Source organism: Aythya fuligula, chromosome 4 (genome assembly GCF_009819795.1).
Source record: "Aythya fuligula isolate bAytFul2 chromosome 4, bAytFul2.pri, whole genome shotgun sequence".
NCBI classification, from domain to species: domain Eukaryota; kingdom Metazoa; phylum Chordata; class Aves; order Anseriformes; family Anatidae; genus Aythya; species Aythya fuligula.
In genome coordinates, this window is record NC_045562.1 from 30,409,757 (window position 1) to 30,436,844 (window position 27,088).

The 27,088-nt window shown below is 40.8% G+C and overlaps 1 protein-coding gene across 1 annotated transcript in view; it reads left to right on the plus strand.

The window, feature by feature from the left end:
- Positions 1-5,545: 5,545 nt before the first annotated feature.
- PDGFC (platelet derived growth factor C) overlaps positions 5,546-27,088 on the plus strand; it is a 117,262-nt gene continuing 95,719 nt past the window's right edge. Inside the window, exon 1 of the mRNA XM_032186793.1 lies at positions 5,546-5,663. Within this exon, the coding sequence (XP_032042684.1) occupies positions 5,546-5,663 (118 nt within the window). The remainder of the gene's footprint in view (positions 5,664-27,088) is intronic.

The following is a 27,088-nucleotide window of genomic DNA, read 5'->3' on the forward strand; positions in this document are numbered from 1 at the left end:
TGTGTATATATATACACACACATATTTGTTTGTACATTTTTATATAGAAAGAGGATCACAAGTCTCCAATTTGTTTACAAATTCAGTAGGAATGGACAAGAAGTCTGGAATACTAAAAGTAAGTAGATAATGAAAGGAAGGAAGGATCATGCACCAATTACAAATGGTTTAGCAATTATGAGAGTTTCATAACATAATTTGATGAAAATTGTCAGTTGTTTAATGGTAAATAACGTCACGTTCTGACTTGCAGTTTTGCATTGTTCCTCAAGGAGCAGTGTTCCGTTATGGACATGAAAGGACAGCTAGCACTCTGCAAACCGTCTGGTATACGACAGAAACCAAAGCAGCCAGTTGTATTTTCAGCAGAAAGAACAGATTAGACAGGCTGCTATCACGTATGTAATAAACTAATAAAGTGCATAATAAAATAAATAAATAAATTCATGCAAATCCATTGCAAAATATTTACTGCTACCTCCTTTACAGGAGTACTTTCTAACTCAGGAATTATTTTCTGTGTAATTGCTTATGCAGCCTCTTCATCTGACATTTGTAAGATCAGGAGTTGTGTTTATTTGTACAAACGTCTATTTTTTATTGGTCAGTGATCATGAAAGCAGAAAGTTGTACTGTTGTTTTTCTGAAAGACAATTAGTGTTTCTACTGCAGTTGCAGTTTTCATGTTTATCACTCATCCATAAAAGATTTCATACAAGCATAACACTTAATAACTGTTTAAGACTTCTCTGCACAGTTACAAGTAACTCCATAATGTGATACAAGCATTTAAACATCAACCCTATTATGCCAGCAACCAGTTCATATGCAACTACACTGAAATCAAGAGAACCTTGCATGAAAGCAGACATTTGACTGTGTTCCTGGATGAGAAGATGTACGTTAGTTATAAATGACATGCTAAGCCTTTCAAAATGCTTGTTTTTTGGTATGATCTCTCAAAGAATATATGGGTACTTTCACAGTATACAGGAATACATGTACATGTATACAGGTACATATACATGAATTTCTTTTTCCCCCATTCATGATAGAAAATGAAATGAGTGGTGGGGAGACAAGGGAATCAATCTTCTTTTCCTAACAGTGGATCCTAATCCTGCCAACAGTTAGGTAAATACCTAATTCTAATTCTCGTGAGACAGGAATTTGATATTGTGTTTGTGGAGCTACACATGTCCTGAAGCATTTTCCTTTGGTTGTACATCATGCATAAAAATGGGTTTATGTCTTAGCCTTTTCCTGTTTTTCCCCAAGATATGTACTCCTCACCCTGTACCTCCTCAGAAGAGAAATGCTTACCTCATAGCATACCTTGGGGGGGAAAAAGAAAGAAAGAAAAAAAAAAGGTATTTCTGAAGACACCATAGGGGAAAAGGAAATACCTTCCCTACAGAACTCACTTGGGATATCTAAAGCCACCTGAAATCAGTTGGGGTTTTATGGTATAATTTCAACTCATAAAGGACAGTGCATGAACTTCTGTGCATCACACCAACTCCCATCCATGCCAGTGGATAACTGTGGTGAGACCTTGTTGCAAAATGCTGATGGAACATTGGGTGGAATGTACATAAGTCACAGCACCTCTGTTGGTGCTGTGATGGTATTACGGCACTGGTGTGGGGAATTATTTTTGTTGATGAAAGCGTAGTTTGTGAAAAGTGTGATGTGTATACTTTAATGATAATTCTTCAAGTTAATAATCAGGGAGAAAGCTTTCTCATTCCAATGATTTTTGTAGTTCAGGAATACAAAGACTGCACACCATCACAACGGGTTTCTGGAGTCCTAACAGGCTAAATTCCCATTGCTTCCTCTGGTTGCTTTGCCTCAACAGCATCGTTTCTGGAATTGGTGCAAAATAAATTCTTGTGGGATAATCCAGATAATTAAATTTTTATTCGTGTACTAGAAAATTTGCTTTGAAAAGTTCTAAATGAGGATGTTGAAAAAATAACAACATAATAAAACAATCTGAAAATTTGACAAATCATTGTGGCTCCTCTACAGAGCAAAACTTGTGTCTCAAACTATTTCAGGATGACAATTGGAGAATTGTGTGTGGCAATATTTGAATGAAAAAATACATGATATACAATTTTAGACTGTATTACAAAATCTGTGATTTTTTTTTTTTTTTTAAAGGAAAAAAATCCTTGATACACCATCAAAAAGACTACATAACGTAAGCTAAGTAGTTGTCACATGAGGTATACCATTGTTTTGACAAAAGTCATAGAAGCCTGAAGTGTAATTCTCAGCATGGAGAAAAGTCAAGAATAGAAAGCTTTGTATAGCTTAAAGCATTTATTAGAGATGAAGAAAATAAAGTGAACGCTGTGGTAGTGAAATATGGATGACTCATAATGAAATCCAGAGAAATATGTCCTGGGCACTGGAATCGCTGTAACTCTTAGATGGCTTGGCACTGTGGTCCCATGTGAGCTTCAGTATTGGTAATGCTATGTGCACTGGTAGGAATGATCTGAAGCATGCCTGTGTTGGTTTTCTAGCCATTCAGAGTATTTGTAATGACAATACTTCTGCAGATCTTTGCAAGTGTAGATCCAATAAAAAGATAAAAGCATGCATAAAGAATGCTTTATACAATAAAATACTCTATGTCAACTATATATGTTAAGAGTAGACCTTCACTTGAATTTTGTGTTCTGGTGTCCTACCCCAAATAAAACATAACAAAAAAAGATGGGACTTTGAAAGGCATAGAGGTATAATCAGACGGAAAATGTAGTAAAAATAGCTAGTTGGGAAAGGATATGATAAGGCTGTAACACAGAAAATGAATGGAGAAGTGAAATATTTTTTATTTACTTGTTTTCATAATTCAAACATATAAATATAGCTGATGAAACTGGAGAGCAATAAGATTAAAAATAACCATAGACACCTGGTGATAAATGCTCAGCATGAATTTCAGAAAAGATTGGACATTTATGATGATAGGGATTAACATACAACATTTTGGATGTGATTAACAATATTAGCATTTTTGAAAAGATGTAGAGTCTTAATGATCAAAAATATACCCTGATTTGTAATTACAGGAGGTTTAGAATAAAGTTTTCTCTTCAGTGTTATTCCATATTCATCCACTATGGGGGTTCTTGCATTTTCCTTTGAAATGTCAGATCCAGGATGCCAGATGAAACACTGGTCTGATGCAGCCTAAAGCTCCCAAAGCTATGGAAAATGTTGGATGCTTTAGCTTTCATGTGCATAGTTTGAGACATTAGGTCCACATTTTTTGGAGGAAACTCATCATCAGTCCCCTGAAATTAAAAGAAAAAAAAAAAAAAAAAAAAAAGAAAACAAACAGCCATAAAATCATCAGGCAATGGAGGTTAAATTACAGTGCAACACAGTGAAACACTTTATTTACTTGATTACAAGAAGCACTACTTGTAATCATCAGTTTAGGAGACCTGGAAAGCTGTACTTCTTGTTTTTCTTTCCATTTTAAAATGACAGCAATGACAGCCAAAAAATTACTAATGACAACAATAATAATAATAATAATAAAGTTAACTGCCCAGCCTGTTTTGTGCAGTCACTTTATTTCTTCACACTCTGTAAGGGAAGGGTTGCTATTTATGGTATGCTCCAAGCCTGCCTTTCAGAACACAGCCCGGCTTGGCTGGACAGCTTTCAGTTGCTACTAGAAATATGTCACTTATTAGGAACAGAGGGGATGTTTATCACTGTCTCAAGGGTTACTTTGGCTGAGGCAAAGAAACAGCTCAGTTATATAATGGAAAGAGCCGGGTCAAAGGATAAGACATCTACGTAGTGTGTACTCAAGATTCCAGTAGTACAGACTCAGTTTCTCTTCCGTGTCTTTCTCTGACAGTGAGACCATGGCTACACAGTTCTTCCCACCTGTCCCCAAAACTACCTCAGAGTTATGGGGGCTGAAGTCACTATTAAAAAACACCGCCACGACTTCTCAGCTGAGAGAAAAAGATTCATCCTATTGCTTCTCTTGCTGTGATGGTACCTAGTTAGCATGCAGCCCTGTTACCCTGACCCATCACATAGTCGTGGTTCAAACCTGAGTCCAAACCAACTGGAAAGGTTTCCAGCTCCAGCAAGGATGTTTGAACACTGTCTTAATGGTTGCTTCATGTCGTCAGTCCTTGAGTCCTCACTAGTGGTAATGGGGGGGATACCCCTTGCTGTGAGCTCAGTTCTGACTTCTGAAGCCAAGTAGAAACAAAGACCAAAACAGACCCTGCCTAGTTTACAAATAGAATAAAGCAGACAGTGTGCTACGCAGCACTTCAGCAAAAGAGAGCTGTGAAGTGCCAAAGAGAAGAAGGCAGGGGCTCTGTTTTTTATGTGGGCACTACAGGTCTCACTAGAAGGTAGCTCAAGCCGCAGGTTCTGTCAGAAGAGAAATCATCTGCACCCAGAGTCTTTTTAAAACATTCCCTTCGTGTTTCACTTCCCAGGATCAAGGGAGCGCCCTGTATGAGGTGTTTAACCCAGCACCAGATCTTAGGGCTGCAAGAACCTGCAGGACCCCCAGACCCTCAGCCACAAGCCCCATCCCCGCAGTACCACCCTCGGGCAGACAGCCCCGGGCAGCTCAGCAGAGCCTCTCGCCCCGGTTACCGAGGCCGGGGGCCTGGCTTTTAGGCAGGCCCGAGCCGCGAGCAGCCGGCTGTGCGCGGAGCCCCGGCACCTGTCGTGCCTCCAGCCGGCCGCGGGCAGGGGGCAGCGGCGGGGGCCGGCTCGGCTCAGCCCGAGGAGGGCTCGTCCTCCCCCCGGGCTGCCCCGGCTTGGCGGGCCGGGGGCGGGCGAAGGTGGGGAGCGAGGAGGACGCGGGAGAGGAGTTTAAAGCTGGGGAGGGGGGGGCTGGACAGGACCGAAGGGAGGAGTTTAGGGAGAGGGCTCCTGGGAAAGGGAGTTCGGGAGAGAGGTGCGGAGGGGGCTCCGCGGCGGCTGGACGGGCGCCCGGCGGAGCCTCCCCGCTCGCCTGTGCCGGCTGCTCGCCCCGCCGCCACTTCCCGGGGGCGCCGGTGGCCGCGCCGGGTGCCCCGCAGCGTGTCCCGGCGGCAGTCGGCGGGGGGGAGCCGGCGGCCGAGAGCCCGGCCCGGCCCCGCGGCGGGGCGGGAGCCGTCCCTGCCCGGCGGCCGGTGACAGGTGCGCGCTCCTCGGCGGCAGCGGCCCCGCCGCCCGCCCCGGCTCCTCCGGCCCCGAGTTGTTTAGTCCTCGGGAAGCTTGGGCTGGGTCCAGGTTTTGCTTTGATCCTTTTTTTTTTTTTTTTTTTTTTTTTTTTTAAAAAAAAAAAGCCCAAGAAAAACAAAACCTGGAGACGCAGAGAAGGGCTCTAGGAAAAAGTTTTGGATGGGATTATGTGGAGACTACCCTGCAGCTCTCTGCCGCCGGAGCAGGCTCGGTGCCGCCTTCTCCCCCGCGCCCGGCGCTGCTGAGAGACGCCCGGCCCCCGGTGCCGCTCCGCCAGCGCCCGCTGCGCGCAGCCCCGCGCCCCGCCGGCCCAATGCTCCTCCTCGGGCTGCTCCTGCTCACGTCTGCCCTGGCCGGCCGGAGGCAGGGGGCCGCCGCGGAGTCCGACCTCAGCAGCAAGTTCGCCTTGTCCGGCGCCAAGGAGCAGAACGGTAACGGAGCCCTTCGGGGAGGGTGCGGAGCTCCGCGGAGCGCGGGGCTCCGGCGGTGGAGGGGAGGGGAGGGGAGGGGTGGTGGCAGCGGCTTTGCTGCCCCCGGGGAGCCCGGCCGGGGCCGGTGCTGTGTGTGGGTGAGCTGGGAGTTGTGGTGCCTGGGGAGCGGGAGCCTCTCCCGGGAGTACCTGGGGTGTTTGGGGAACTCTCAGGCAGGCGGCAGCTCCCCCCTCCCCGGCTGGAGAAAGGAGCCTTTCATGCAGCACGGGCAGCTTGGGGGTGTGTGTGATTTGCTTAGCCTCTGAACTCCGTGTGATTTACGGTGTTCAGCTTTTAAAGCGCCTTTCCTCTCGATCGGCTGTTACGGAGCCCTTTTAAAGGGTATTTCACAAAATGAAACGCTACATACCGCGTGAAACCACTCTTCGTATAAAATATCTAAAGTTAAGGCCGTTAGCACACACTTACGGAAACCATGGTGCTTAACGTAAGGGGAAAAATAATAATAGTATTTTGCATGTCAGCTAGAATGAGCTCTCTGCCTGGGCACAGCCAACACAAAAGGAGAAGCTGGGAGTGCTCAAACTTCTGCGAATGGTAATGAAACGCAGCAAATACACAGACTTGAGACCAGTTCTGTCAACTTTGAACTTGGGACTCCCCTGATAAAAGCGCTCTATGTCACGTCTTTAATAGAAAGCAAAGATTTGGGGATGTCTGCAAGCATTTTGCGAATTAATAGGACACACAACATGCTAGCAAATCTAGCAGGAGAGCTTAATGCTGCTGTGGCCCGCTAACGTGATGATATATGGCACCTGCGGGCTGCCAGCACAGCTGATCAAAGAGCAGCACCGGGATCAATCTCTAATCAGAGCAACTGTGCAGGGCCAAAGGAAAGTGATCAAAAGACCCAGAGACCCAGCTGCTCTGACAGGAAACCAATCAGACTCTGTGCACAGTACAGGAAATTATCTGCTCTGTGTGAGAGAAATGACTCCCTCGCCCCCCACCCAGTTTACCTGGTGTTTGGAGGATTTGGGGCACTGGTTTGTGACAAAAGGGCTTGGTGCTAATGTGCTCAAACTTTGTAATGCTGCAGTCCATTCAGTAGGCATGATGTGCGACTGAAGCATCTCAGGATGCGCAGAATTACCCTTGTTTTGCTTCAACTTTGTCAGGACTGGGAGGAAACCTGCTGTGCGGTCAGCCTTCTGTAGGAGGCCTGGTGCTTGGTAATGCAGCTGGGCCTTCACAGGTCACCGGGGCCCAGCAGTGAGAGTCCAGCGATGAAGTGCCCAAGGGAGATCGCGCTGCTTGGCAGCAGGACTTGTGTAAATGGGTGTAAGTGTACATGGCAGTGTAAGCTGGATTCTCTTCACGTGCATCAGAAATGCAGCTGCCTTGGGTCAGGCTTCAACTGGTTTGCAATGCGATTTGGCATGCTCTGAGATACCGTCACTGTGTCTTACAATAAATGCAAATCCAGGAGAAATTAAAAGTGTGCTGAAACTGTGTTCTGTGGTAGTTCATACTTCCAGACAATCCAGGTTATTGTTGTAGTTTACCTGAAGTTTGTTTTCTAGTAGTTCAACTACAAAACTTTTCTCAAATATTAGTACAAGTTTAAGTACAATTAAATACCAACTCCTGGCTTTTCTTAACTGACTTTAATTATTTGGGGGATCAGTAACACTGGTCAAACCAGTTCTTACTTGGTTTAATTAGAGTGATTTTTACACTCTACTGCAATCTGAAGATTGTATAGCTTTTAGCTAGAGGCAGGTTAAAACTCCCTGGAGTTTGAGAATGAGATATTGCTGTTCGCATGCCAAATAATCTTTGGTCAGGAGAGAGGGAGCTTTTCCACTCACAGTCTACAAATAAAAATTCTGTCCTCTACTTGTAAAACTGCTAAATGGCCAAGAAGTTTTGCTGTAGAATGGATTACAGCGTTGCTGGGCTGTACTCAGGGGTGCTGTAGCTGTTGGTTTGAGGTGATACCGAAGATGTCTATGGTCTGTTATTAAATCAATGGGGCTACTTGTGTTACAGAAGGTAAGCATGTGCTTAAGGGCTTCTTTTTTTCATAATTGGAGGCTTTTTTATTTATTGGCTAAATGAGTGTTAACTTAAGAATCAAGGCTATATTTGCTAAATGCAGACATAAGTACTCTTGTTTCTCTTGCACAGTGCGTGACATTTTGGGTGGCAATTTCCTAGGATAAATATTTCTTTGTACTTCTAAATTAGATATACTTAGAACACAGTCTTTTGCTGGTACCTTCTGAGAGTTCAATGTGATGGTTGTTGTGGGGCTGGTATAGCTCCATCGGAAACCACTTAAAACTACCTCCTTGTTTTTATTGGACCTCTGTGATGGTCAGAGTTCCTTTAAGAAAAGGTTTATTTGTAAACTCTGCTCAACAGTAAGGGAGTTTATATGATTTTATTGAAAAAATATTTATCTTTAATGTTTTTATTTGTAATTCAACTGAGTAAATATTCATCTGGAGGATCAAAGGAGTTTATGCAACCATCTTCTGGAAACTGAAGTAGTAGTAGTAAGTGGTGCATGTAGTGATGGCTCCCAGTTAACGGCTTGGATTTGACTTCCACAGTTCCTGTGTTGAAAAACAGATTATGCTTGAATGGATTTTCAGACTTAGGTGGCTTTGTCAGTACTCTTAAGTCTGTCTGGCATATTTATTACCGTTTTTCCATTTTGCAGTAAGGAGTTGAGAAAATTGGTTCTTAGTTTCTTTTGAGGAATAAATCTCAATCTCTTGTGTATTGAATTTGATTACTTGGATGGTTTACTTATTTCATCTTTCTATTATAGTTCTTATTACTCATTCTATTATTCAATACTATGTTTGTATATCCTCTTCAGTCTGTTTCTGTAGTTTCAGCAATGTCTGAGGGAGCTTTATATGAATGACCTAACTCTAGCGGCCTGAGTGTACCTGCTTATGTGATGCTATTAGTTTAGGCCAGACTTGATTACAATGTGAGATGGCAGGAGAATCTAAATTCTGTTCTCTTGGCTGTCTTAGGAAAGATGTGATAAATGTCCACAATAATTTTACTCAGCTACAGGCATCAGGTGTTAGAATTTCTATGAGAAATATGAAGATGTCTTTTAGATAAGATAATGTAAAATCAGGTGCTATAAGAAGCGGACAGTATAGCTTATGTAGCATGTATGTTTAGAAAGTAGCAATGAATGCCTTCAGAAGACCAAAAAATTGAGGTCAGTTAGCAGTTCACCAGAACCAACTACCTACAAAAGTTAATTTTCCTGCAGTCAGTTTCAGGTGAGAATCACAGAATGGCTGAGTTGGAAAGGGACCTCTGGAGGCCACCTAGTCCAGTCCGTGTTCAGTCAGCGCCATCCAGAGCAGGGTGCCCAGGACCACGTCCAGGTGTCTTTTGAAGATCTCCAAGGAGGAGACTACCGCATCTCTGGGCAGCCTGTGCCAGTGCTCAGTCACCTGCACAGTACAGAAGTGCTGCCTGGTGTTCACAGGGAACCTCTTCTATTCCAGCTTGTGCTGAAAAGAACCTTTCTCCATTCTCTTTGCTTCCCCAATGCAGGCATTTACAGACATTGATGGGATCCTTCCTAAGCCTCCTCTTCCCTAGGCTGAGCAAGCCCAGCTCTCTCAACCTCTCCTCACATGAGAGATGCTGCAGTACATTCAAAGAAGTAATAATAATAATGATGCTGGAGTTTGAGACATGCCTATCTTAGGTTGTCCCTGGGAAGACTTGCTGGATGCAAGTAGAACTTAGCAAAGCACTGAAGGGCCAGAGGGACCTTCTGTCTTCTCTTCAGCTTGTGCATGGCCTCACAACCACCTGGTTGTTTGAGCATCTTCAAAGGAGCTTGCAGCTAATTCATGGACAGGCACAGAATCATGACTTGGGGTTTCTGATGAAGATCATTTAACTCAGGCTTCAACACCTTAAAGAGCATGTTTATGTCTGAGGGATGCAGTTCACTCAGTTCTTGGAGGTGAGAATGTCAGTGCTTTTGCTGAATTTGACTGCAAAATTATCTCTGATAAAACAGCATACTTGAAAGCAGTGGAAATCAATGCCACTACTGCTGAGGCTAGCTGAACTGATGAGTGCCAGTACTGCTGGGTAGGAGAAATTTCCTTTGTTTTGAGAAGAAAAGGAAGAAGAAAATATGAACACATCATCTGAAGGGAAACATGATAGTGATGCAATTTGTCCCAAGTTTAATCTATTTCTGTTTAATCCAAGACTTGTTTTGAAATGTTTTAAAGCTCTTTTCCTGGAGAGTGAAGAATTGTACCACATCCTCTTTTGACTTTAAGCAAAAAGATTGTGGCAAATTAGAGAAGTTCTTCAATGCTGTGATAAATTGCAGTGCAAGATGGTTTTAAAAACAGGTTTGTGCCTTCTAGTTGCCTTTTGGCATATTGCCTGGCGCTTGGCAGAATCCTGCTTGGAACTGCTCTGTAGTCCTGCTGCTTCTCTCATTTTTGTATTGCAGTTAAAAGAGAAGGTATTAAAGGTACAGACTATTTGCTACTTGTCCCAGAAACGTAGGCGTTCTTGCCTTTCTTTATGTTTGTTAAATATTTAAATATTTTGAGTTTAAGGGAGAAACATGCAAAAAAAATGGATTTTACAGTAACTATTTCTTATTAGGTTTGCAGAAGAGATTTCAAGGCCTTGTTGCATTGTTTTGGGGTTTTTAGTTTCTTTCAGTCATATATGGCGTTTTATAACAGAAATAGCACGGGATTATACCTTGAGAAAGTGACAGTTATACAACCAAAGGTGTTATGTTAGACTTTGTCTTCATATAAACATAACATCTTTTATAGAGGCCAAACATTATCCAAACTGTTTGTATCTAATTATTACATAGTCAACAAGTAATAGCAAAGTGGTGGTTTGCACCCCACACCAGTGGTTTTGCTTTATAGCTGGGTGGTTTTGGGGTTCTTGTTGCTGTTGGGTAGTTGCTTCTTCCAGTTTTTGCTGTGCCTGGCAGATCCTGATTACTAGAAAGAGCACACACTGTCCAAGCTTGATTTGCTTTTCTGGAAGTAAATTGCTTTACAGATAGCCCTTTGCTTTAATAGAGAGCCGTGCTTTTGCTTTTAGTTGCAAAATGTGTGTCATGGAAAGTACGCTTCCCAGTGTGCAAGTTTCTTAGAAATTGTCCTGTACAGGAATAGATTTTTAGAGGAAACATGTAGGACTTCTTCAGAGTTATGTAACAAAATGTGATTAGCACTGCCATGTAGAACTGCCGTTGGTGTTGTAGCACTTATGTATTTGTGTGAGTGATTAGTTTTTTAGGAGTTACTGAGAAATGAGGAACTTAATTCTGTTTGGAAAGCTGGTGTAGCTTGTGCTTGAATGTGAAATGCATTTTTCAAGTAGCTGAGTGAAAATTTTGTAATGTGCTACTATGAAGATAAAACATAAATGTCATGTTTCCTAGAGGCTTTGTTAGATCGTAGGATATTATTGTAAGGTGGCAACATCAGGAAATATTATTCATGCCTCCATCCACAGACATCCAAGCCTTAGGGTTCATCTGTCTTCTGATCTTGTCTTCTGAACATCCTTGTGCTGAGATTCTATAAATTTCCACTGTTACTGGGTTATCGGTGGATGATTTTGTGATCCTACAGAATGCTGTGTGCTAAGCAGTTTTTCTTTATTTGAAGATACCCATCTTACTTAGCATGTGTACAGTAGCACCTCTACATGTTTCCATAACTAACCAGTTTCTAAGCAAGCTGGTGGGATGGGTAAGAAGGGAGAAGGCCAGAAAGATTGCCAGACCCTTACGGAGAAAGTCTTGTACACAGAGAGTATAAGTAGTATCAAAAACATTGATGTGAAGGAGACAGCCCAAATAATTCCTTGGTCTTGGATCCTTGAGGCCTTCTGAATCAAGGTTAGCAAGGCCTGTCTGTCTTAAGAGTTCAGAAGACTTGTTGAGTTTGTGAGAACTGGTTAGTGATTATATTAAAACAGTATCCAGATGTAGCTCTGGTTGAGCACCATTGTGCTTGATGCTCTATGGATGGCATGGTACGTGCTGAGGTTGGCCAGGTGGTGGTGGGATGTAGGCTGCGTTCCCTGCTGGCCTCGCCATGGGAGGTGTGGCTTGAGGTTTTTGGGTGAATGGTGCTGTTAGCTAGGTAGCCATTGTAAGGGGACCTCCTGTAGAGAACCTACAGCACTACAGGCCTACTGAGAGTGAGGGAGAGTGGCATAGCCTGTGATAACTTCAGATGCTGGATCAAAACTCCTATATCACCCTTCCTCAGCTGTTCTTGACATGTGAAGCCTGTCTTGCAGAAAGCAAAAGATATCTTGGTAAAAGGAAACACTGCTGCTTGTGTTTCCTGTACTTCTAGTCTTGTTTTGTATTGCTTTTGACATCGAGTTGGTAGCACAAGTTGGTAGTAAATTACATAAGACTGTTAGGGAGATGCCAGTGATGCAGCAGGTCAAATGCTGCAGTTAATGAGTGAGTTGGTCCTGTAATCTGATAAATTGTCTTCAGATTGGGCCCAGGCACTAGAAGGGGCAGGAGTGGTGCCCTTGTAGTTTTTGGTACTCTACAGCTTTAAACCATTACTTGATTTGGCATGTATCATCAGCAAAGCAGTAAACTTTTGTCAGGAGAAAGTCCAGGTGTAAAATACCAGGGATTGTTATACTTGAAGAGTAAGTTATGCTGGAAAAATGTTATTGGAGAAGCTTTGGCCATACCTTCAATGTTAATCCAATCCTGTTAATTCCTCTGCTGCCTTTTAAGTGTCATTTGTTTAAAAGCCCATGAGGTGGGGAAGTAACTTGGCTGGAAGAGGTTCTATTTTGTGAAATAATGGATAATGCTATTGCTGATCCTAATCTTTGGCTTTAGTCTTTCCCAGAAAATTCCAGTCTGTTATTAAGCTGTTATTTGGGAAGCTTCACTTGCTTCCCCCCGCTCCGTTTATTTCACTACATCATAACTGTCCGACTGCCTTCATACCTGGTAAAAGCAATGGGAGACCCAAGTCCAAGTGGCTCTATGTTCCTCCTCTGATGGACAGGAAACCAGCATGCATTTTTATACAAAAGTTAAACACTTAAAAAAGACATGGCACAGGAAATTCTTCTGCTGTGTGTGAAGGTATGGCATTTCCAAACTGAAAGTGTTCTTCTGACTCCTTTACCGGTAGTGGTGAATTATATGAGGCCACTTCCATCTGCAGAGAGTCTGTTTCACTTGCTTGTGGTTCTGGGGCTCATTCAAACGCTCTCAAACAAAATAAAAGGAATGGATGTAATAACTTCTTTATGGAAAAGTCATAAAAAAGCTACAGGGCCATGTAAACAAATTGGGTCATTTACAAGATGTTTAAGTGATGGATATTCAGTCCAAATTCAAAGGTGTGGATTAGATTTTACAGTCATCTTGACTGAATTTTGCCCTCAACAAGACTTTCTTTTTCTGCCAAAATGTCTCTGACACTATAGATGACAAATTCTCAAACAGTATTTTCAAACATTTCAGTGCATTCAGGCTGAGGCAGAGAAATAGAAGAACAATTCAGTAGTATAAATTGATCTTTTTTTTTTTTTTTTTTTTTAAGGTAAATGAAGGCTCTTTCTTGATACGCCTGGTTACACTGTAAAGCTGTAGTGGAACTTTGTAGTGTTCCAGGGGAAAATAAATTAAAACAGTTTCCCTCCTGGATTCAAACATGCCTGAAGTAATTACAAAGCAACCGTTTTGGCTCTCTGCTCTGTTCATATAAATAGGCTTGTACAGAACAGCAGCAACTGTGGTCCAAGTTAAACTCTACTAGTCGCAGAAACTTACATTGGACCAAATTTAAGTACTGAATGTTGTATCTGTGGCACACAAACTCACAAGACCTTTGTGAGCCATTTAATCATGTTTCAGAAGGTACTGAGGAAGTGCAATCAAATGTGAAAGAAGATAACTACTATTTTTGCATATTTAAAAAAAAATGTAGACTTATTTACTGCAGTGTAAACGTAAGCTTATCTCTACAATTTCTTCAAGTTTAGAGAAGGGGCATTGGTGTCAGTTACTGTAGGGTGCCTTCTTGTGTGAAGTAAAAAAAAGTGAAGTAAAGCCTTGTCATTGAGCTAATAAGCAATAGCTTCAAAACAAACCTGATTCCTAGACAAGGAGATGAAACTGTTGTATCTCGTCTTACCTAAATGCTACTTTTAAAAACGACTAAAGATTCTTGCTGGGTCTACTTTCTGTTGTGTCAGAGCAAAATTGCAAGAAAATAGGAAAAAAAAAAAAAAAAAAACAACAAAAAAAAACCAAACCTTTGTTTTATTAGCATTTACTGCCTCCTCTTTAATAATTTCTGAGAATAGGCATTCTCTTATTTCTAGTATAAATCTCAAACACCAAAATAGCCTTTCAGTCTCCATTGTAAATGAACATCTTTCAGTCTCCTTCAGACTTTTCCCTTAGTGTGGGGGGGGAAAAAGGAGGAAGGTATTTTAGTGCCATGTCTTGCTATTCTGAGCTTGTTTGTTTCCATCCCATATTTAATAGTTACGGGGAAGCTCCCTCACTGGCTGTCTTCCCAATTAATCTTTGTCAGACTTTCATCATTCCAATTTCTCTAGAGTTGCGCACTTTAAAATTCATCAAATTGAAGAAATATCTCTTTCTCTTCCCTCCAGCCTATCAGCTGTGGTGTTTCTCCTCCAGTAGATGCTGTAAATGCTGTGACAAACTTAGTTCAGGACTTTTATCTTGCTTAATATGCATTACAATCCTGTATGTACTCCTAAATAGATAGGAAACAAACAACAGAAATGCTGTGTGTTCTGTAGGAGATGAGTAGTGTTTGTGTTGCTTGATAGTTAAAATTGGTAATATCTGTTATCAGTTAAAATAGTCTGTTCTATCCTTGGAAGGCATAAGAACTAACAGACATGGGCTCTTTTGTAGGAATACACATGCTCTCGCAACGTGAAATGACTTTCAGCTCTCGTGATGCTGACTGTATTGTTCTCACTCTGCTTTCTTGGCAGATGTGATGAAGATGTTTGTATGTTTATGCATGCCAGCATTGCCTGCAGTTTATTCATAACACTCAGAAATGCCTGACCCCTGGGAGCACTGCGCATCTATAGTCAGATTAGAGTCTACAACTCCAATTTCTCTTAAACTTCTGCTAAGCAGTCCCTATTTTTCTGGTAGTACTTGCTGGCATAGAAATTCACAAAGTATTTACCTGCAGTGCTGGTTCAGCCTTGTAGTTATTTCTTCTGAAGTGGAGGTTGAATCTGTGCTGAGCAGTATCATTACTGGTAAGAATCTGTGCCAGCAGAGTGTTTCAGAGGTCAGTACATCTCTACATACTCTAATAAGTCTATTGCATCCTTGATAACATAAAGACTCTCATGAGATGTTGGGAACAGCCACCTTTTATGTTTTTTCAACTGGAGATTGCTACTTCATACCAGATTATCAACAAGAAGCAGCATGTGGGTGGGGAGGTGGGTGTCCTGAGTTGAGTCCACCCAGAGCTGCCAGACGTTTTGAGTTCCTTAATTTTCGTCTCAAGGGAGAGCTCTGAGGCTGTTTGCAATCTCACCTAGCACCTCAGGTGGGCCACATGTTGGTTCTCTAGAGCACAACAGCGAAGAGAGCTCTCTTACTTAAGCATCTGTCTGCTTTGCAAAATCACCTTACTGCTGTGGGTGGAAATAGGGTTTTGTGTTGCTGTGAAGTAGAAATATAAACATCTTTCTGATGCAGGTGCTTGCTTTATCAGTGAGAATCTGATTCTCTAATTTGTCTCATTAGTCAAGTTACACTTGAAGGTGCTGTGTAACAATGTGATACCTAACACCTGAAACAGCTGGGAGATGTTCCTGCATTGTAACTGCTTTTAACACAATCGCATTGCCAAAATGGGGACCTGGTAGAGTTCTTTGCATTAGGGAAAAGAAACTAATGTTGTGGTACATCTGATGCTGTCGTACAGGATCTGTAGTGTCTCTTTTCAGCTTAAGCTTTAGAGTCTACACCACTACCTCTGAGAGTACTGGGTTGGGATGGGAACAGTGCCCTTGCATAAAGCTGAGTTCTCTTGCTCATTATTTTAAAAACAGAACAAGAAACGCCTGATCTTGTGATTTGTCTGAAAATGTTTAAAGCACTTCACAGTGGAATGGATGCTTAGTTTCCTTGTGGACAACTGTAACAACAGAGCATTTATTTCTAGCAGCAGTTGCCTAATGGATGGTCTTAAGTAATTAAAATTTATAGCTATGTGCACTTGTATGTGGTTTATTCTGACATTTTTATGTATGTGTGTGCTTAATATTTGTTTGTTCTAATTCTTTTTATTGAGGTATATTCTTGGGTTAGATTGACTTGTTCAGCATTTTTCACTTTCAGGAAGTGCTTGTTAATCTTTCTGTTCAGTATGTGCATTTCAGATGAGAATGTTCTCTGTACCTTTTAAAAAGCAAGAACTCTTGGTTTTAGTTGATGCAGGCAAGCAGTGGTAATATTGGAGCTAAAACTATTTTGACCATATTACAAGTGAATTAGCAGTATGTTAAACAGATGCCCAAACATACAATAAATGAAATAGTGTATGGGTTAAGTAGTAGTCTTGCTTGTAGATATGAAGATCAACTACTGCTAGGTAATATGACAAACAGTATTTACATTTCACTTTCATTTTCCAGGGTGAGGGAAAAAAGGAATCTTCCCTGCTCTTCTGTGTGTCAGCTGTTCTCACGTTCATTTATTTCCAGGCCGCGGGGGCTGCTGAACATGTGGACTGTGCCCAGCGCGCAGTGTGGATGTGGCTGCTCTGCTCCGCAGAGGGATAATGTCTCATCTGTGTGCTGCAGCTGGCTCGCTCCATCTGGCTTCGGAATTTGCATCTGCACCCAGATGTTGCTCCTGAGCGCAACTACTCGAATAGAGTAGCTATTGATTTCAGAGCCCTGTCACCCCTGCCTCTCCTCAGGATCTTAGAAACCAATGTGGAAGAAGTTTTTAAACCTTTTCATTTCTTGTTGTTCTTTAAGTGAATGGTCTGATAAATAAATCACGATACCCTTCATCTTTCTCTTTTGATGTCTACTGCCTTCCCTTGGCAATGCAGTGCCAAAGACAGCAGTACAATGCAGTTATATTTTAGTCACAGGTAGCTGATTTTTCAGTAACACTAGTTCCTTTCCATCTTCATTTTCAGGATATTCATTGCTTCAAAGTCTACCCTCGGAAGATTTTGTGAAGTAATTCCTATCTGTGGTAATAGACTGCATTTAGTTAACTGCTGCCACTGCTTTAGTCAAATCCTTAACATAAAGGCAGCTCTAAACATGCTATTTCCTGTAATGCGCAGTCCTATGCACTAGCAGTTTACTGTACTTACTGTTCCCTTAACAATGAATATTTCCTTACAAATAGTTTTTTACTGGTTGACTAACTCTAGTCTCTGAATTCATCCACCAACAGCACTTTAGGTAGGTGTCAAAGATGCAAAGAGTTCCTCACTAAGGCACCCAAGAAGTTGCCTCAGTGTATGAGGAATTGCACTGAAGCTGGGAAAGCATTGGACCTAGTTACTAGGAAGAAGTGACATGATGCAAATTTGCAAGATCAAGCTGCTGCTGTTAATTCAAAGCCTGGAAAAAGGAAACATCTAGCAAGACATCTTCTTTTTCAGACTTGATTATATTCATAGAACGTGAAATTAAACAAGCTTAGCAATTGTATTCATGTTTGCTACGGTGCTTGTAGTTGTCTAGCTATAAAAATCAGTTACAGCATGTGGATTGCTTTCTTATCTGAAAAAATTAAATCTAATAATGATTGAAATGTAATAAAGTTTATTTATGGAAAGTAGTGTTTGAAAGATAAAAGCTAATCATACTTCCATATTTCGAGCATTATTTTCTTTTATAGCTCTTCCAGCGCCTTTCCTAAGCTGTATGTAGGACTTCTACTCCATTTACATTTTCACTGATTAAAGCACTCAGACAGATGTGAAACTGCAGCTGATAAGAAATTACACAAATTTGTTTTAAGTGTTTCAAAAAACAAAACAAAAAACATTCTTTGTCTTTGCTGAGGGAGGAACAATCTCTTCTGCGGTTTGCAGGACAGTGAGAACATCACTGGCTGTATTGTAATGTAGAGAAGTGGTGTATGTTGAAAGGGATGGACAGATGTGAAAAGGAAATTAATGTTGAAAGCTATCTACTGGAGAAAAAATGTTAGCAGTGAACCACACTGCGTAAGAAACACTCTTTCTCTGTAGCCTTTTTGTTACTATAGTAAATGGCTGAATGATGATTACCAAATGTGGTCAAATAGTTTTCATAACGCTGTGCTTGAATATCTTTTATTTTAGAAGCCTGCTAGACACATCACCTGATTTTTACATCATGCCAGAGTATTGAAAAGGGGAGTGGGAAAACTTTTTGCCCTGAAAGGATGCAAAGCTGAAAGTAGCAAAGATTGCAATCTGCTTTTCATATACAGTGCAGAATTGTGGTGTGGTTTGTTCTCCAGCATGGATAGCTATGAGATCTTCAAGATGCTGCTCCTCACAGTACAGGATTTGTGTGTGACAGACTTCTCATGCTTTGTTAACAACATCCTGGGGCAAGTCATGGGCTTTCGCGTTACTACCCTATGATGATCAACCTGAGCAGAGATTTACCTTTTTGAGAGGAAGAAATGAACTCTTCATGTTAATCAAAGCACTCATATCCAGGGAATGGAAGAGCAATCCGTACTTTGACTCTTTTTTATACTGAAACATTTTTCAGTGTTATGCAGGTATTTTTGTCTGATGAAGTACAGAGAAGAGTTGCAGCTTCTTAGGCTTTTTATCAGCACCAGAGTCTCAACGTGAGCAATCTCCATGGTTTTTCCTATTTTCTCCTTGTGCCCAACAATCAAAATGTCAGATGTGGTCTTCGAATTTCTTGTCTTTTATGTGTCTTCAGTGTAGTTTTAAGAGACAACTTTGCACCAGTAGTTTTCATTACTTAGAGCAAATGAGAATAGTTTTAAAAATCTGGATCCAAGTGCTGGGGTGGGTAGAACACAACTTAATGGCAACAGAAAAATCATGCCCCTCTCTCTCTCTGAAAATTGTCCCTGTGAATTTTCATCTGGCACATCCTTATGTGGCCACTAGGAGCTCCGTCCTTAAAGCAAGACGAGAGAGCATAACAAGCTGTGCAGTGGCACCTTGCTGCTTAGATGGGTGCAGGGCAATCACGTTTTGTTTTTGTTGTTCCTGGCACCTTTGAAGCATGTCATTTCGTAAGGATTGAAATATGTCTGAGGAGAAATGAGGTTGCCACCAAAACCTCTTCCTTTCCCTTAACTTTTAATTATTTGCAAGGGATGAGGAGCTCTGCTCAGAGTTTGTATTACGCATGATTCTGGTAAGCAGTAATTTGTAATTCGTCTGTAATTAAAATAAATAAATAATAATAATAATAATAAAAAAACAGTGGGACCATAATGCCTTCTTTCAAGAGTTGTGTTTACAGTTAAGAGTGCCTGTATTTATAAACTCTAGGGAGGCAGTCTTTGTGGACATAAATTGCAATTTGTAGGGCTGCAAAGAAGCTTGTGAGAATGTAAACTACACTAATTACTTAAAGTCTTCAGTAACAGTAGTTGTTGTTTTGTCACAGTGAGCATTGAGTATCACTGCACACCAGTTTCTAGATACACAGGTGCTTGGTCTAAAACTCTATATTATACTTGAAAACTATTTGATTTTTTGCAAGTAGCAATAACATCTGATAAACTTTTTTTTTTTTTTTTTTTTTAATATTTTCTGATCTCTTAAATGAAAGACCATTTTATGCCTGACTTCATTTATTGAAAGCCTTCTCCCTGTTGTGATGCACCAAGTGACTATACAGGTCAGCGGGTGGTTTGGTTAAAGAGGGAGTAGTGGAATACAAGTGTGTTCCTGTGGTAAGATGGTGGGAGAAGGAAAAGGAAGTAAAAATGCAAGGGGAGCTATTTTAAAGCTCTTGGGAAAACTGTAGCTTTAAGTTTTTTTTTGTTTTGTTTTGTTTTTTGTTTTTTTTTTTTTTTTTTTTTTTTTTTTGGAGTGGTGGTGGTGGTGATGTGAGACTTACTATTTTAAATAAACTGAGCCCTAAGGGAAAAGAGTGTGATCCAGCCAGTGGTTTCAGTGTTCGTTTTTGGGTAGGAAGGTCAGCAGCTTTTACCTGCCAAGAAGATTCCTTTCAGAAAGGGCTGGGTGTGCACTTACGTACAGATGGGGTAACTGGAGGAGGAAGAGGAGCTTGGATAACTTCTGTGAACTGTCCTGAAGCCCCTGGAATCATCTTTTGCAGAAAATTTTAATGGTCAGCATAAGGCTTTCAGTGCTCAGCTATCATCTGCCCATTGGTGCAGCTGGGTTAGAGGGAAGAGTCCCGCATATAGCCAGAGTGGTCTACATTTTGGCTTCTGAAAACTGAACAGAACAAATCACTCCTTCTCTCCAAGATCTCTTGACTACGAAGAACATGCTGTCGATATAATGTAATCAGTTGCTCAGGGGACCAAGCTGTTTCCTACTACTACCTTTAGTAGGAAACAGTAGAGAATCTCTATAGGAAAGCTTGTTGAAAATAATTATAATGATTGGATCAGAACTTGAATGTGGTTTTTAAATAAATAATCAAAAAACCCATGTGTGTTGTAGAGATGTCAATCAAATGTTTACCATATTCAGCAAGTAATTTTTCTGCAGTCACTTTACATTAAGAAAAAAACAAACAAACACCTGATTTTCATCTGGGTTTTGTAAATAAGTACTTTCTCTGCACTCTGCAGTGTGGGAAGAGATGCTATTAAGATGCTGTCTTCTGCAGTTCCATTGATACTAGCTTGAAGTGGAAGTGACAGAAGCCAAGCGAAAGACCAAGCAAAAGAAACAGTATTATAAGAAACTTAAGCCTCTGTAAGACAATGAGATCCAACTTGAAGAATCAGCTTTCATTCTCTGACATTTAGGTTTCTTTTTCCTTAAGACAAGGGAACACATCTTAAAAATTCTTGCTATTCTGGGATTTCTTTACCTTATGGAATTGTTCTTGAAGTCTTCTGAATATAGTACAGATACGGCTAAATGGCAGCTTTTGTACAACCCAACTGCCTCTAGCTCTCTTCCTTCTCTTTTTCCCTTTATGTACACAATACCATATTCAAAGAGGTTGCATCTAGAAAAATTCTCTAAGTGGCTTCAGATGATGATAACTCACCATTGCTCTTACAGTGATTTCTATGCCAATAACTTCTCAGGCTTGGTATGGTTCTCTTTTTTTTCCATAGCTTTCTCACACACACAGGAATTACTTAAAGACCTCAACTGAAACTGGTAATGCCTTAATCTAACTGCAGGGTGTTACCGAGTGGTGTGAACGCCACCCCAAGGACTGACTTGTCACTCTACCAGCTACATTAGGTGTCAGGCAGCGTTAACAACTTTCTTGAAGTACCTGCAAAAATCATCCAGGATCATCAACTAGAAGATGTCTTTATCATTTCCTTGATGCAAAAATATTCCCAGGGGCTTTAGGTAATGACCATCTATCAGCATAACACTTCAGTTGTATTTCGTATTACCTGAGTGATGCCATGATATTGATAAAGCATGAGCAGTGGATAGCACAAAGTCTAGTTATTTATCCTGTTCTGTTCTGTAATTTACTTGACATTGGGTTTCATTGCTAGTTGAGCAGGCTGAAGAAATATAAATTAGAGTGGGGATTGGAGATGCTGTGATAGTCCCCACTGTACCGAAAGTGACAGGGTGGTGCTCCTGTAGTTGCTGGTTTTGTCTTGTTTTGTGTGTGCTTTTCTTTCCTTCTCTCAGGCAGGAGGATTGAGATGGTGGCTGAAGTTGCCTACCATTTGCAGCAGGGCTGGCATGCTGCTCTGACCAAATTCAAATTGAATAATTGCTCTTAGGTCCCATGAATTCCTTCCTAAATGCTTAATTTTCTTGCTGTACTTTTCATGAAAGTGGTTTAGAGCAGTCACTAATTAGCTACTTTTTGAGTTGATTATCCCCCTGTTGGATCTTTGAGAATATAATTGCTCTTCTGTTGCCCAGTCTTACGCAACTTAAGATATATTTTAGAATTGTTTGGGATCTTTACATGAAAGATGTGATTAGAATGATGTGATTAAAGATAACTATTTATTATGTTTCACAATTAACCTGTTGTGGAAAGCAGAGGAGAAGAAGCTGTAGCAGTTGTGGCATGGGGATTTGAAAGTATGGCTGAGATCTTTAAGAAGAAGAAGGGAAATGGATCTGAGTTATGGGCAGAACAATTAAAAAGCTTGCTAACATTTGGCTCCTATTTAATAAGAAAACTTTAGTTAAGAATTGCAAAATTACCTTCTGAAACTGGAAATTTTTAAAGATGTAAAACTGAGGGTTAATTAGCTTATTAAAAATTAGGCTAAGGAGAGCTCAAGAAAACTATTCCAATTGTACTGAAAAAGAAGTGCTTTGTATTTGAGATGAAACAATCTTATTAAAGGTAGGCAAGGAAAAGTAATTAAAGATATGGAATAATATGTGCATTTTGAATATCATCAATGGTAATGAGGCCAAAAGGAAGAGATAAGGTTAAGTATAATTCTGTGATCTACAATACTGTAGATTAAAAGAAAGTACTAGTAATGTGGTCTGTGTGCCAAGGCAACTCCCTGAGAAATATCTAGAAGGTATTAACAGGTATACCAGGCCAAATAAGAGGTCTGCTTAGCTCAGTGTGGTACCCATCCAGGATATAATGATAATTCCCTGGTCTGTTATCCTATTCCCTGATCTGTTATTCTACCTTCTACTAATTTCACAGACAGAATTTTCTTAAGAAAGGTGTAAACAGATTTTTGTTTTTTTGTAACCCAAAATATTTCAAAATGTAAAGTTTTTCTATCTCTGTTTTCTGGTGATGAGAAATTCTGTAATCTAACCGCATCCCAGATAAAGAAATAACTTATTTCAGTTGCTTCACATATAGCCTTGGATAATTCTGTTCAATATCATCTAGCTCATTTTTGCTTGCGATTTTAAGATTTGACCTGCTGCTGTGGAGCCTTAACCTGAGATCTGCTCCAGGCTTTGGATTTTCCACGTTTTTCTCCTGTATAGTGTGTGTGTATGGTAAACACTCATATGTGTGTGGGTATAGTAGGTAGGAATAAAAATGCATATAAGGTACATATTGTCTGGCTATCCAAGCATCAAAAAATATGGGAAAGCAATGCTCAGGATAGGAGTACACTGTTAGTCTTCTCTGCAGTAGCAGTCTTTTCTCTGGTTCTCTGTGTATTTGTTGCAGGTTTGTTGTACTCGTTTCCCTTTTGGCAGTGTTATCCTGTCACTGAAGGACAGGCAGCTCTGCATGTGGAAAAGATGCTGAGAAACTGCTTTCTGCTGTGCTCGGACCTGGGAGTGCTGGGAATGACACTGATACGAAGCCACAAATTTCACGGGAACAAGGTGATTCCATGTTCTGCTTCAAACATAGCATTGTTAGTGCTGGTAAGAGATGTTGGCATTCAGGTGGTGACTGTAAAAATGGGAAGCAAACTTTGTGAAGTGTTCTTTCTTGAACGCCAAGTTGTGGTGTCAAGTGGTGATTTGTTTGTTTTGGCCTTGCTTTTTTTTTTTTTTTTTTTTCATTTGGTTTGTAAACCTTCAGGACCCGAATATACTCCTCCATTAATACTCTAAAAGCAGTGGAGACTTTCTCCTACTTTATCACAGGTCCAGTTCCTCTACTAGTGTGTTTGAAGAGTCCTTTACAGTACTGGCATCAGTGAATGGCAGCTTTCTAAATGAAATGTGCAAGTGGCATGGAAATTATGACCCATTTGCTATTAATGTGAGAGAAGGACATATAGGTGGGTGTAAGAAAGTTTCTGTTGCAGAAGACCTGGAGATGCTTGTCTTAATCATAATGACAATAAATAATTTGTGCTTTTGATTATTTCAACTTCCCAGTGTAGAAGTAGTCAGGATCTTCAGTGTAGCCAATGATACTTAGATCTTGCAAAGGAGGTGCTCTTTTCTCACCCTTTTCCTTTGCCCTCTGTCCTACCTGAATTATATGTCATAGAACCACAGAATGGTTTGGGTTGGATGGGACCATAAACACCACCTAATTCCAAACCCCTGCCATGGGCAGGGACACCTCCCACCAGACCAGGTTGCCCAAAGCCCCATCCAGCCTGGCCTTGAACACCTCCAGGGATGGGGCATCCACAGCTCATCTGGGCAACCTGTGCCAGTGTCTCACCACCCTTACAGTAAGGCAGTTTACCAGTGAGTTTAATGCTAATGTCATATGTTCTGTCTACCTTGTGTATAATGGTGAATGAGATTTTTCCCCTTTTTAAACTAAATATTTTCTAGGACTCTTCTTTATTTCTAAATAAAGAGAAGCAGATCCTTTAGATTACCAGATGCTTCACCTGAATGTACCTTAATCGTTTCTCTGAAATCATCACTTGGCTGCCATTCTGTATGTGCTTTGACTACAACTGAAGTAAATACATGTTCTCAGAAAAGTATATTAAAAAGGAATCTTGTGTATTTGGTTGCTTCTCTGATCTGAAGTGCTGGTGATCACACACAAAAAATAATACCTACTTGGTGGATAATTTCCATTAACCACATGAGGTAGAGGTGAAAAGAAAAGCACAAGATAATAGCAGCTACTTGTCTTCTGGTAGTATTTTTAAATTCTGCAGTTCTAGATGTAATGTTGATGACATAGTTGAAACATGATATGCTTTAATTGTAGAACTGAAAGCTCAGCTTTAAGCTTACACTGGGAAGTTATTTGGTAAGCATTTTTGCCTTTGGGATGTCTTACAAGAAATAATTTTCAAGATTGCTTTCTATGTTTAAAGATAGCCTGCCAGCTGAATTTCTAAATTATTAGTTCTCTTTTTTTCCTTCTTTGTATGGATTCCTAGAGGAGGAACAAATGTGGGGTAGGGCCCCCCTCGACTGCAGCCATCCAAGCCTGGCTCCTCATGGGGACCATGAGCGATGTCCCCAGGGATGAGCTGGTGGTGTGCTGTTTGCCAGCAGGTCTCATCCTCAGGAAACTTCAGAGGGGAAGGCACTCACCATGAGATGCTTCTTGGTTGCTGCTGCATCCAATACTGACCAGCTGGGATTTCTTCCTTGGCCTCCTGTATCCCTCCGACGAGGGGCTAAGGGTTTTGGGGGGATGAAGGAAGAGAAACGGATGTCTGTTATGCTAACTGAAATGTTTATAAAGCCCTTCCATGTTTTTTTCTTGATTTGGAGACTATGATGTGGTTTCATTCACTAAAATAATCAGACTTCTATGAAAATACAGGCCAAAGTGATCCCATGTGAGGGGAAATGTAGTGGAAATCTCGGATCGAGTTGCTGGTACTTCCTTTTCTGGCTGGCTTTCAACTGTGCCTGTGAGCGCAAAGGAATGGCATGTATTTATACATTTGTAAATAGGATCCCACACATTTTCCGCTTGAGAACATGCACTCGGACCTTTTATGGTCAGGAAGGGGTGTTTTCCCCTGCCTGCGAGCTGCCCGAAGAACTACACATTTCCAAGTATGCCACTCCGAAACTTGGAGATAATACTTCCTAAACTTGGGTTTAAATAAAGAGCTTTGGGGGGGGGTTGAAGGCAGAAAAATCTTTCTCTTTTTGCAGTAGAAGTATACTTTAGAATAAGAGGTTTTTCATTCTGTGCTCCTGGTAAGTAGAGGTACCTCAGTCAGCTTTACTTCTAAAAATAACACTTAGATCAAGCTCCCATGACCATGTTTCTTCTTTTCAAAATGTCTGCTTATCAGGAGAGACTCAACTGATAACTGCTTATTAGGGGATTGAACTCTTCCCAACTGTTCAGTGTTATTTGATCATAGTAGATCAACATACTCTAGCAGTAATGTGATTTTTTTTAAAGTTTACGTATGAAAATATTCAAAAAATAGTAACTACTACCAGGCCTATACTTTCACTTGTCAAAGAAATCTTTGATTCAGTTTCTGATATCCAGCCCGTTAATTTGGATGCAGAACACCTCAATGTCAGTGCTACTTAAAAATGAAAATACTACAACATTCAGTGATTATATAGAAGGCACAAATGAAACAGTATTGATGAAACAAGTTAGCTGCAGAGGGCATAACAAATGAAATGTTTTCTTTCTCTTGTATGAAATGGTGAACTGCTTTAGGGAAACTGTAATGTGCAATACAAAAAATGTGCCCAGGTGGAATTTCATTTTCCACTGACTGTATGACTTTTGATAATCACAGCTTTGAAGACTGCAAATAATCTGGAGTGGATCATTTAAAACACTTGAAATACCCTTCAAGACCTATAGCTTTTTTAGCTATTAAAAAATGTTTTCAGTGCTCGTGCTGTGACACACACAGTGCTCCACTCTGGCTGGTATACTAAAAGGTTGCAAATAGCTTTTCCTTCAACCAGTTGCTTTCTGTCTTCAGATAAAGCTGTGAAACTTTAATATTTGTTGGAAAAGAGGGAAAAAAAATGCCTACAGGAGGAGGAGTAATCCCTTGCCAGTTACTGAAAGGGGTAGATTGCCAAATTCTCAGTTAGTTTCCTGGAGGTGCCTTAGACTGGAAGATGTGAGACTTGCCATTACTTTTTCAACTTCTGGCCTGTTTAATTAGGTCAAAATAACAATATTCAGCTTGCTGTGATTTTAAAAAACAGTATGTCATTATAAATAACAAGAATATATTTTGAATTCTAGTGCTCTCAAACATTTTACATATTCAGTTGTGACGTGAGATTAAGTGTTTTGGTAGCTTGCTTTGTTGTACTTAAAAAATAAAATAAATATATCTTATGGCTCTGTTTCACTTAAGCTGTCTCTGATTGTACCGTTCTGCAAATGCCCAGTTGGCTCATGCTTCAGTTTAGACCACAGAAGTCTAAATCTGCTGTGTGTGTGTGCGCAAGTTCTCTGAGTCAGCCAGTATGAGTGGGGATTCAGGCAAGAATTAAATTCCTGAGGTTACCTTGCAGATGCTTTCATGATCTAGGGAGCTTTCTCTCCAAGGTTGTGTTCTTGCATTGCCCAGTGTTTATGTAATCTTTTTGAAAACATGTAGTTAAACACTTCTCAAGGAGTGAGAAGGTAGTGCTTGTATTTGCTAGTCCTTGCACAGGCCACAAACTCTTAAGTTTTGTGGGCCGTTAGTCTCCTCTTTTAATAAGGAGTAAAGGGTTGGCTATGAAATAAACTTCGTCAGGTTGCATGCCACCAGGGGATTACTGAACAGAGAAAAGGGCTGGGGGGAGGAATGA